General features: G+C 57.8%; 1 protein-coding gene across 1 annotated transcript; it reads left to right on the plus strand.

Moving 5' to 3' along the window:
- Positions 1 to 892: 892 nt before the first annotated feature.
- On the plus strand, positions 893 to 11,301 carry RPS6KA4 (ribosomal protein S6 kinase A4). Its single transcript, XM_087821954.1, has 17 exons — positions 893 to 947; positions 1,044 to 1,115; positions 1,761 to 1,979; positions 2,070 to 2,185; positions 2,706 to 2,813; positions 3,051 to 3,131; positions 3,213 to 3,316; positions 3,408 to 3,558; positions 5,865 to 6,029; positions 7,933 to 8,061; positions 8,204 to 8,337; positions 8,440 to 8,533; positions 8,857 to 9,030; positions 9,123 to 9,317; positions 9,626 to 9,785; positions 9,974 to 10,137; positions 10,400 to 11,301. The coding sequence occupies exons 1-17, from the start codon at positions 893 to 895 to the stop codon at positions 10,592 to 10,594; spliced, it is 2,316 nt and encodes a 771-aa protein (XP_087678080.1). The 3' UTR covers positions 10,595 to 11,301.
- The last annotated feature ends 754 nt before the right edge of the window (positions 11,302 to 12,055 follow it).

A 12,055-nucleotide genomic window follows, 5' to 3' on the forward strand; every position in this document is an offset into this window, starting at 1 on the left:
GGGTATGTGACATTGGGTGGGCTGTGAAGGTTGGTTGAAACCTGAGGTCCTTTTGTAGATCAGCTATAAAGAGATTTCTTGACCTCTCCCTGCCATGGGGTGGGACTTGGCTCCAGCACCCTCTCAGTGCCCCCTGTAGGTGCTCCCTGGGTAGGCGGAGCCCAGAGACAGGGCTTTGGTTCTCAGGGCACCTGAGCTCCTAGACACCTCCCCACCCATGTGAAGGCAAATTCCCAGGGGAGAGGGTCTCGGATGGGCTGTGTGGGTTCCTGGACCCAAACACCCTCTTAGGCTGCCCGACACCAAGAATGGTGGGCCAGGCCGAGTGAGGTGCTGGCAGCAGCTGGACAAGGGCACTGTGTGGCCTCGGCCACTCATCTGTCAAGGCGACGCCTCCCCTATTTGCAGCCTTCCAGCAGGGATCGAAAACTGTGAATTTTATGAAATCTCTCCTTTTCACTGGTGGCTAAGAATTAGAGCCGTTGGGCCGCCCTAAGGGCTGGCACCCTGGGGGGCACAGGCTGGGCGTCTCAGCGGGCGTCCCGGGGCAGACACCTGGCTTGGGGGCGTCTACGCAGCCGGGGCCCAGGTTGTCCTTGGACCCCAGGCAGGCTCCGGGGGGGGGGGGGTCCCAAGGTCCTCGGGAGGGCCGCGCGGTCAGGAAGCGCAGCGCCCCGCCGCCCGCGGGACCAGCAGCCCCCACGGCCCCCCGCGCCCGGCCCCCGCGCGGGCCGTCGCGTCGGCGCCTGACTCAGGCGGGGCGGGGAGCAGGGAGGCGGCGCCGCCCGCTCGACCAGAGGCGGCACCAGGAAGCGCCCGCCCCGGCCCGGCCGCCATGTAACCGGCGCCCGCCCGCCCGGAGCCAGCAGCGCGGGCCAGCGACGCGCCCGCCATGGGGGACGAGGACGAGGAGGAGGGCTGCGCCGTGGAGCTGCGGATCACGGAAGGTGGGGCGCGGGGCCGCGGGGCGGGGGCCGCTGCCCGGGCCGCAGGGAGGGGTCTGCACTGACTGGGCTCCTTCGCCCCCTGCCCCGCGCCCACAGCCAACCTGACCGGGCACGAGGAGAAGGTGAGCGTGGAGAACTTCGAGCTGCTCAAGGTGCTGGGCACGGGAGGTGAGGACCCCCACTCGCCCGGCGGGTGTCCCAGGCACGGTGTCCTGGGCCTCCAGCCGGCACACCCTCCCGGGCCTGGGCCAGGCAACCGGCTATGCCCCCCACCCTTTCCTGGCACAGCCTCCTTGCCTGCCCCACCCCACCTGGCCAGGGTTTGCATGCCCACTCTCAGGGCCGCTCTGTCCTGCAAGGGCCTCCCAAATCTGTCAACACCTTGGGTGCCTGCAGCCCTCCCTAGTGATCTGCACAGCTCCTCTCCTTGCTCTGACATGAGAGCCGTCTTCTCCGCTTTGCAAACTCCCAGCTCAGGTTTGCACATCCCTCCCCTCGCCGCATGCACCTCTGCCTCCTTCCTTGGATTTGCATTCCCTCAAATCTGTCCGATCTTCCATGGGTTTGCGCATGCCCCGCCCCCACCTTGCTCTGCAGGCCTCCTAGAGTTGCATGCCCCCCAGCTGGTTTGCACACCCCATCCCTGGTTTTGCTAAGCACCCTCCTGGTGCTGTGCACACCTTTCCCTTCCTCTCACCCCAGCTCCTCCCTCCAATTTGCATACCCTCCTGGGTTGGCGTCACTCCCACAACCACCAGTCTGTATCACCCTTCTGCTCACAGCCTACCCTCTGCCCACTCCCTGCTCCTACAGCCTACGGGAAGGTGTTCCTGGTGCGGAAGGCGGGCGGGCACGATTCAGGGAAGCTGTATGCCATGAAGGTGCTGCGCAAGGCAGCGCTGGTGCAGCGTGCCAAGACGCGGGAGCACACACGCACTGAGCGCACGGTGCTGGAGCTGGTGCGCCAGGCACCCTTCCTAGTCACACTGCACTACGCCTTCCAGACCGATGCCAAGCTGCACCTCATCCTGGGTAAGGGCAAGCACCCACCAACCTTGGAGGCCAGGAAGCAGTTGGGGCCACTTGTGGGGGCTGCTTCCCAAACTCCACCGTACCCCCCAGACTATGTGAATGGCGGCGAGATGTTCACCCACCTCTACCAGCGCCAGCACTTCAAGGAGGCTGAGGTGCGAGTGTATGGGGGCGAGATCGTGCTGGCTCTTGAACACCTGCACAAGGTGGGTGAGGACCTGGCCACACGCCTGTTGCCACGGGCACTGGGTCTGGGCCCTCTAAAGGGCCTCCAAACACGACGGCCTCAGGGCTCTCTCCCTGGGCTTCCTGGGAGATAGTGGGGCCCAGAGCTGCTTCCCCAGGCCTCCTGGAATGAAGGCCTCAGCACTGCCTGGTGGAGTTCTCTCACCTGGTGCCTCCCCCAAGGGGCTTTCCTCTCACAAGGAACTTGGGGTTGCCTCCTGGGGTCATGTTCACAGGACTTCCTCAAACTGAGACCTCATGCCTTGGCTTCCAAAGCCTTTTAGAAATGGGGCTCTTCACACAACTTTTCCTGCCTCTGGGACCTTGGGGCTTGCTCCCCCAGGAGTCCCCCATCGAGTCCCCCTTCCTTGCTTTTGCCTCTTCAATGGCCTTTCCTATCCAATGGCTCAGTCCCACCCCGGACCCATGCCTGCACTGGAGATCCCTTTCTCCTGGTGGTGTCCGGGGAGGAGTCCTCATTGCCCCTCTTGCGTCTGCCAGCTGGGCATCATCTATCGAGACCTGAAGCTGGAGAACGTGCTGCTGGACTCTGAGGGCCACATTGTCCTCACAGACTTCGGGCTTAGCAAGGAGTTCCTGACAGAGGAGGTGAGTGAAGACAGTCTCGGCACGCTGCACCCCCACAAGCTGTCCTCTTCCTGCCTCCTCCTGCTCCGTGTCTGGCTCTGCGTTTCTTGGGATGCAGAGGTCAATAGCCCCAGACCCTGTGTTCAGGAAATTCCCACTGCTCCAACCCTCACAAGGGTCCAGCGAGTCCTACTCTGAGTCCTACTCTGAGCCTTGGGAGCTGCTGGGTGTCCAAAATGGGTCCTCTTGCCCTCCCAGAAAGAGCGAACCTTCTCCTTCTGTGGCACTATCGAGTACATGGCCCCCGAAATCATCCGCAGCAAGTCGGGGCATGGCAAGGTGGGTTGGCAGGGGATTGGGTGGTGGTGGTGGGGTGAGGCCAGGGTGGCTACATCCCTCACCTTGGCTTGGCCCCGGCAGGCTGTGGACTGGTGGAGCCTGGGCATCCTGATCTTTGAGCTGCTGACAGGCGCCTCACCCTTCACGTTGGAGGGCGAGAGGAACACTCAGGCGGAGGTGTCCCGGTGAGTGGGGCTGGATGTGGAGGGCAGCTGAGGTGGTTGGGCAGTGGTGTGGGGGGACTCGCTGCCCCTGACGCCCCCCAAATCCTCCCAGACGGATCCTGAAGTGCTCCCCTCCCTTCCCCCCTCGGATCGGGCCTGTGGCGCAGGACCTGCTGCAGCGGCTACTTTGCAAGGACCCCAAGAAGCGGCTGGGTGCGGGGCCCCAGGGGGCACAGGAAGTTAAGAACCACCGCTTCTTCCAGGTGAGGCTCCTGAGCTGCCTCCATGCCTCTCTGCACATACTGGAGCTGGGCTGCTGCTCTGGGCTCGGGGACACTGGAGGGATGGTCTGAGACTGGCCAACTTCACTTGATTTAGAAAAATCCCCAGATCTGGGAAGCAGGCATATGTTCTCATCCATCTCTAGTGAAACGTGGAAGATGTGTTCCTGGGGGAAAGAATTCTAGGTTCATCGACTGTCAGGACTGCCAGGGACTTGAGATTCATTAATCCTTCCATTGGACAGTTCAGAGAAGGGAGGTGACCGTCCTCCCCCACCAGGATCATACAGTAAATGTGTAGAGCTGGACACAGACCCAGGTCTCCTGCCAGCCAAAATTAGTAGTAAAAGCCACACTTTAGGTTCTTAGCATCCACTGAGGCGTTTTGTTCTTTGTCCCTGTACAGTCCGTGTGCCTGTAATTCAGATGGACGGTCAGGTAGCCATGTGGGTTTTGCTTACTTGCTGAGAGCATTTGCAGGTTGGAGTGCAGGGCAGAGTGAATTTTGTCTCCTTGAGAGACCGCTCTGGCTTGGGTGCTGTGCATGGCCAGTGTCATTCCCTAGCAGGATCCTGTAACAGTGAACACCTGCCGTATGTCGGCCCTTTGCTTGTATTTTTTCACGTGACCCTCAGAACCACCCTCATTATCCTCATCTTTACAGATGAGGAAACTGAGGTCCAGAGAGGTTAAGTACTTTGCCCAAGATCACCCAGCCTGGAAGTGGTGGAGCCCAGATTCAGACCTCTGACTTGAAGGCCCATGCTCTTCAGTGCTATGTTCTGTTTACATGTGGGCATCAGATTTGCCACTTGTCTGACATTGTAACAAAAGCACTCATTTATGGGCATCTATTGCGGGCCAGGCACTCAGTTACCCTGATACAAGTGTCATCTCCTGGAGTCTTCCCTGCAAGTACAGTACCTGCCTAGAAGGGCCCTCGGAGATGTTTTCTCAGACAGGAATGTAAGTCTGCGGCCAAGGTGTTACTTTGTAGAGGAAGTGGCTAAGCAGTGTCAGTTTCCTTAAATGAATTCCTCAACCCGCCCTGAGTACAAGCCAGGCCCTGGGTGCTGGGAGTGGGTTGACCAGTAATCACACCAGAGAGGCTCCAAGGCCTTTGATGTTTGATGCTCAGAAGTGGTGTTCCCCTCATTGCCCCTTCTCTCAAGACAGCCTCTTTGGTGATGGCAATACTGAACTGAGGTCCCTGGTGGCAAAACTGGGGCCTTCAAGTCTAGGTCAGGCTTCTTGGCCTCAAGTGACAAAAACTCTAACTAAAAAATGGTGATATCCATGGAATAGAGTTTGGCTGTTTACAGATATTGGAATGAACAGTGGTCTAAATGAGATGCATTTGTTTATTTATTTTCTTATGTAAAAGAAATCTAGAGTTTGGCAGGCCAGGATTGCTGTGGTGTCTTCATGAATCCAAGCACCTTTTTTTTTTCTTAAATGCTCCTTCATTTTTAGCATGTAGCCTCCATCCCCAGGTTTGCTTCATGGTCCAAGATGATTGCTGAAGCACTTGCCATCTAGGCTGATATCCAGGCAGGAAGCAGGAAAGAAGGAGGGGAAGGGCCAAAAGGACACTTGTCAACCGTTCATCTTCCTCTTGAAGATCTTTTCTTTGATTCCTGCCTCCCAATATTTGCTTGCAAGTTATTGGTCACCCCTAACTATAAGGAAGTTTGTAAAATATTGTTTTAGTTTGCACATTGCTTCCTGGAATAAAATTGGGGCTATGGAACTAAGGAAGACAAGGAAAACGAATGTTGGGCAGGCAGTGAACAGGCGCTGCCACACTAGCTTAAACATAAAAGGGCATGTTTTAGCTTCCATAAGAGAAAAGTTGAAGGAAAAGTGTGCTGAATTCAGGCAAGGCTGCATCCAGGTGCTGAACCTACATCATTAGGAATCTCTTTGTCTCTTGGCTCTGCTTTTCTGCACAGGGACTTCATCATTAGAGGTTGTCCCCAGCAACTCCAGACCCACATTCTCTAAGATTTAAGTGTAATAGAAGAAAGATATTTGTTTGTTTTGCATACCAATTCGATTAAAAGCCCTAGAATTGACTAAGTGTGGTGGAGGGTGAGTCTCCAAGGGAAATAGGGATTGGGCTATCAGAGCCAGGGACATAGAAGCTGGGGAGGCAAGAAGAACCCCTTCCCCCAAGTGCAAGATAGACCCTTACCTCACTGAGGAGCTGCCCAGCGAGGACGGCCTGAGCGGAGAGGGGCTTCCACTTCCTGCCCTTTGATTCCCATTCTCTCATTTCTTTTTTCCAGGGTCTGGATTGGGCTGCTCTGGCTGCCAGAAAGATTCCAGCTCCATTCCGACCCCAGATCCGCTCAGAGCTGGATGTGAGCAACTTTGCAGAAGAGTTTACTCGGCTGGAGCCTGTCTACTCACCCCCTGGAAGCCCCCCATCTGGGGACTCTCGCATCTTCCAGGTGAGAACTCATGGAACCCCAGATGTGGGGGAGCCAGCCTCTGCCATGGCTGACCCATGGGCACTGCATAGCCCTGCGTCTGATCAGGACTCAGCATCTCCCCACCGACCTCTTTGCTTGTGGGGTACTTAGAGTTGTCAGTCATAGAGACCACCATGGCAGGACATGTCTTTGAACTTCATCGTTTATCTTTAAATTTCACGTTAATTTTCCTTCTACTTCATCATATCTCTATTGATATGTAAAAATATTGTTTTAAATTATTGAATTATTCACTTGCTTAAGTAGATGCCTAGCAAGAGATGCCATATTTCTACTGTCGCTTTGCATGCCTATTGGCATGCCATATCACATTCCTGGGGGCACAGACCCCCTCCACCCAATTATAGAAGCTTAGGCCCGTTAGACAAGACTAAACTCCTTTTCTCAGCATTCAAGGCCCTGCCTGGTGTGGTCCTTGCTCTGAGCCCTTTCCTCAGCGCTATTATCCCACTTGATGCTTTAGCAGCAATGAACTGCTCGGAGGTTCCACAACACACCTCTGTACCTGTGCGCATGCAGTTTCCTCCACCTGGAGTGCCCTCCCCACTGTTGCTCCCCTGGCAAACTCCCACTGATCTTTCTAGCCAGGTTGTGCAGGGCTGCCCCTATGTGAAGTCTTCCCCACTCCTGTGGCCCTGGGCTGCACTTTCCTTGTGCACCAGTCCTCTGCAGACAGCACCTTCTTCTGAGCAGTTTGTCAGGTTGTGTCCTGACAGCCCAACTGAGACTGTCTTCCCTGGTGTGAAGCTCCTAGAGGGCGGGAACTGTCTGTTTAATTTCTGTAGCCCTATGCCCAGTGTGGGGGCCTGGCCTATAGGACATGGTCTACAGCTATTAAATAAAAGCAGGCCAATATCAAGTATGGATGGATCAGTCCCCTCTGTGAAGCTCTCATGAGCCACAGCTCTGTGCTTGAAGGATCCACTGTCTCATGGTTCAGAGAAAGTACTTGTGAATGGATGGTTACTCTCATTCATTACTTCATACATTTATTTCATGACTCAAAAATATGTGTTGAGTGCCTACAATGTGCCAGGCACAGATGTAGGCACTGGGGATGTATCAATGAACCTAACAGACAATAATCCCACCCGTGTGGAGCTTGCATGCTAGTGCACAGTGGGGCTGCATTTTTAGGAGAAAAGACATTAAAATTAACCTTGAGAATCCCTTGAATTGAAAGGACATGGATCCTTAGGAAAGGCAAAATATTAATTCTGGTTTCTCTTTACATTTCTTCAGTAGCTTCCCCGAGGCCGAAGCTTGATTTGAAAGGAAGGAATAAAGATTTTTTGTTGTTGTCAGTGGGCACAGTTGAATTCTCACAAGCTAAGCAGGTGTGATGCCAGGTCACAGTCTTTTCATGCCTTTGCCCGTCACTTTTTGGGCTACTATATTGTGCCAGGTGATTCCCTTTAAGGCTGCATCCAGGTGCTGAACCTACGTCATTAGGAATCTCTTTGTCTCTTGGTTCTGCTTTTCTGCACAGGGACTTCATCTAAGATCCTGAGGTTGTCTCCAGCAACTCCAGACCCACATTCTCTAAGATTTAACTATAATGGGGGGGGTGTCGCAGACTGGTGGGGGACAGACATGACCCCAAGTGATCATAGAACAAGTTGGAATAAAATGTCCACATGCACAAAAAAATATATATATAATAAAATAAAAAAAAAAATAAATAAAATGTCCGCACATCCCGTGTGTGCCAGGATGCAAAAGCAGCAACCCCCCCCCCCTCTGGAATCTTCCTCTGCCTGCCCTCCTCCCCACCAGGTCTGGCCCTTCCAGGGACTCCACCACCTCCATATCCAGCCCCTGGATGCCCACCCGCCCCTGACCCACCTCCCTCCCCAACCAGGGATACTCCTTCGTGGCACCCTCCATCCTGTTTGACCAAAACAACGCTGTGATGACCGATGTGCTGGAAGTACCTGGCGCTGGAGACCGGCCGGGCAGGGCGGCCGTGGCCAGGAGCGCCATGATGCAGGTGGGCCGCGCCAGGGCGGGGAGTTGCCTTGGGGAGGCTGGGCAGGTGTGACATGGGCGAAAACCGGGACCTCTGGGAGGTGGAGTGTGGTGTGGCCTCAGGCTCCCAGGTGGGACCTCTGACGCGCCCCCTCTACCCCCAGGACTCGCCCTTCTTCCAGCAGTACGAGCTGGACTTGCGGGAGCCTGCGCTGGGCCAGGGCAGCTTCTCCGTGTGTCGCCGTTGCCGCCATCGCCAGGGCGGCCAGGAGTTCGCAGTGAAGATCCTCAGCCGCAGGTGGGCGGGCCTGGGGCGCCCCCCCCAGCCTGGCCGGAGGGGCGGAGTCCGGGAGGGCGGGGCTGGGGGACCGTCCACCCTGACCCTCTGCCCCGCCCCCAGGCTGGAGGCGAACACGCAGCGCGAAGTGGCCGCCCTGCGGCTGTGTCAGTCGCACCCCAACGTGGTGAAGCTGCACGAGGTGCATCACGACCAGGTGATGCCTTCCTGGGCCGGGCGGGGTGGGACGCGGGGTGCACGGAGGCGGGGTCTGAGGGGGCCGCGGGAGGTCGGGGATTTGAGGGGAGCCGCCTGGAGGACCGCAAGGCGGAGCTACAAATGGCCAGAGAATGGCATTTGGGGAGGGCGTGGGGGGTAGGATTTAAGGTGACCAAGGGGTGGGGGTCCTGGAAGCAGCAGGGGTGGTTCTTGCTGGTTTCCCTGAGGTCGGGGCTCCACGTTTGAGTCCTGAGGCTGGGGCGGGGGCCTGGCTTGCGGTGGGTCGGTCCAGGTGACCGTCGCCGACCCTGCTGCCGGCAGCTGCACACGTACCTGGTACTGGAGCTGTTGCGGGGCGGGGAGCTGCTGGAGCACATCCGCAAGAAGCGGCATTTCAGTGAGTCCGAGGCGAGCCAGATCCTGCGGAGCCTGGTGTCGGCCGTGAGCTTCATGCACGAGGAGGCGGGCGTGGTGCACCGCGACCTTAAGCCCGAGGTGGGCGCGGGGCCTTGGTGGCCGGGCCTCGGTGGCGGGGTAGTGCTGCCGCAAGGAGGGCGGGTCTCTGACGCCGGCTGCCTCCCTTCCAGAACATCCTGTACGCTGACGACACTCCTGGAGCCCCGGTGAAGATTATCGACTTCGGGTTCGCACGGCTGCGCCCGCAGAGCCCCGCGGGGCCCATGCAGACGCCCTGCTTCACGTTGCAGTACGCGGCCCCCGAGCTGCTGGCGCAGCAGGGCTACGACGAGTCCTGCGACCTCTGGAGCCTCGGCGTCATTCTGGTATGGGACCGGGTCCCCGGAGGGGTTCAGGATCACCCGAGTCTAAGGTTAGGGGTCTTCCTGATGAAGGGCAACCACAGGGGCGCTAGGGGCAGGGTTTGGTATGAGGCTGGGGCCAGAGGCCGTCCTGACGTGGAGGCAGGGGCGCTGTGGCGTTGAGAGCACCCCCTGTTGGAGGTCAGCGTCATCGCCAGTGGGCCTCAGGAATTACCCTCGGGCAGAGGGGAACGGGCCTGGGGGTGGGCTGAGAAGTCAGCCTCCCCTTGCTGGCCCGCAGCCGCCGTCTCACTTTCCCCCTGGTCCCCCAGTACATGATGCTGTCGGGGCAGGTTCCCTTCCAGGGGGCCTCGGGCCAGGGCGGGCAGAGCCAGGCCGCGGAGATCATGTGCAAGATCCGAGAGGGGCGCTTCTCCCTTGATGGCGAGGCCTGGCAGAACGTGTCTGAGGAGGCCAAGGAGCTTGTGCGAGGTGCGGAGCCACAGTCACAGAACCCCTCTGGGGAGGGGGAGGCCATGGGGTCGTTCATGTGGGATAGGGATCGGCACCGGGTTCAGTGTCCTGGTGAGAGGACTGGTCCGCGAGGAGAGTGGGGCCCTTAGGACCCCTCTGGGGGCAGCCTCCACACACAGTCCGCCCCGATGCTTCCTCACCTCCAGGGCTCCTGACCGTGGACCCGACCAAGAGGCTGAAGCTCGAGGGGCTGCGCGGCAGCTCGTGGCTGCAGGACGGCAGCGCGCGCTCCTCGCCCCCGCTCCGGACGCCGGACGTGCTGGAGTCCTCGGGGCCCGCTGTGCGCTCGGGGCTCAGCGTCACCTTCATGGTGAGGCGCGGGGCCGTGGGTGGGCGTGGGGTGTGGACCCGCCTGGAGAGGCGGGGTGCCCAGGGGGCGCAGTTCTCAAAGCCCGGGAAGGTGGGGTGAACTGAGCCCTGGTCTCTGGCCCGTTGGGGGCCTGACCGTTCAGGGTGCTGGAGGCCGGAGGCCAGGGGCCTGTGGGGCGGGAGGGCCCGGCACGGGAGCCAGAGCTAGGATCTAGAAGTCCAGGCCTGGCGGGTGGTGGGACCCGCGGTGTGCTCTCTGTCAGGCGTTCAACCGGGGCAAGCGAGAGGGCTTCTTCCTGAAGAGCGTGGAGAACGCGCCGCTGGCCAAGCGGCGGAAACAGAAGCTGCGGAGCGCGGCCGCCTCCCGCCGCGTCTCCCCGGTGCCTGCCGCCCCCGGCCGGCCCCCAGCCTCCAAGGGAGCCTCCCGCCGAGCCAACGGCCCCCTGCCCTCCTCCTAGCCCCCGCCACTGTGACCCCTCTTCCCCCCATAGGGGCTTTGACCTGGCCTCCAGCTCATCGGCTCCACCCCATCCCCAGGGATTGCCCTCCCTCCCCTCCCCCCACTCCAGACAGAGCAGAAGTATTTTTATAAGCAGAGAATTTTTTATGTCTTATCGGATAGAGTTAGAGATGCAGGGAGGGAGAGGGCCTGCCGGGGAGCCTGGCGGAGGCTGGGGTGGGGGGCCCTTTGCTAAGACTGCCTCTGTTGGCTGAAGGAGCTTCTCCCCCAGGGGGCTACTCCAGCAGGGAAGGGCTCCTCCCCATTTCTAAGCACTGAGTTCCCACGGGGAGAAACTCGGAACTCTCCCGTCCTCCCCGAGGCTCTGCTCTCAAGCTGTCACTTTATGGATTGTCTGTGCAATTATGTCCACCAAAGACCTGTGTTGGAGGTTCAGGAAGGCCCTGGGGGACCCCCTGAAGCATTGTTGCCTCTCTTTATGTCACTTGCTTCTCCCCTGTTGGGGCTAAGGGAGGAGGTAGGCGACTCCCTAAAAGGGGAGGCCCCCTTCTTACCCACCCCTCTCCTTTGGCACAGCTGCCCCTGGTGGGGGTGGGGGTGGGGTGGCTTGGGGGTTTGGGCTGGGCATCCACAGTCACTGCCTCAGCTCATCTGGGAGGCTGTGCCTTTGACATTAAAATAAAAATCCACCCAGTGCTGTCCGTGGCATCTGTGTATTTATGTGGGTGTGAGTGGCAGTGGTCTTGGGCAGGCAAACTAACAACCAGTGGGGCCCGGAGCAGACCCTTCTTGGTAAGAGGGTACCCTCTTTGTCCTTGGCTTTTCATGTGAACTGTTGGGAGGCCTATCATCTTGGGTGTGTATCTGGACAGCTCTGCCATGTACATTTATAATTTTCTTGATTATAACTAGTGGAAACCCAACCTGAGCTTGCTTCAGCAGAATAGGAATTTTAGGCTCTTGTAACTACACAGTCCAGGGGTAGCTTCAGGCAAGGCCTGATCCAGGTGCAAGCATGATCAGGACTTAGCTCCCCAGTCAGCTTTTTATTCTGTTTCTTGGTGGTGTTGCCGTTTGGAGGACTCTTCTTTTGGCCCTAAGATGGATGCCAGGTACTCCAGGGGCTAGTGGGAAGGATTGTTTAAAACTGCTTCTGTTGTAAATGATGCTGAGACAAGTTTGTACATAAATCTGTGCATTAAAATATACCATATTATTCGCCCATTTAAGAGTACAATTCAGTGACTTTTAGGATATGCAGAGTTGTGCAACCGGCACAGCAATCTAATTTTAGAACAGCTTTTCACTCCCCAAAGAATCTACCCATTGGCAGTCACTCCTCGTTTTCCCTCAACACCGCAGCCCTGGGCAACCTCTTGTCTATGTTCTCTCTCTATAGATTTGCCTACAGACTTTGATATACTTTTTGAAATAGACTTTCAAATAATCCCTAGTAAAT

Source organism: Miniopterus natalensis, chromosome 11, assembly GCF_054644295.1.
Source record: "Miniopterus natalensis isolate mMinNat1 chromosome 11, mMinNat1.hap1, whole genome shotgun sequence".
In the NCBI taxonomy this organism is placed as follows: Eukaryota; Metazoa; Chordata; class Mammalia; order Chiroptera; family Miniopteridae; genus Miniopterus; species Miniopterus natalensis.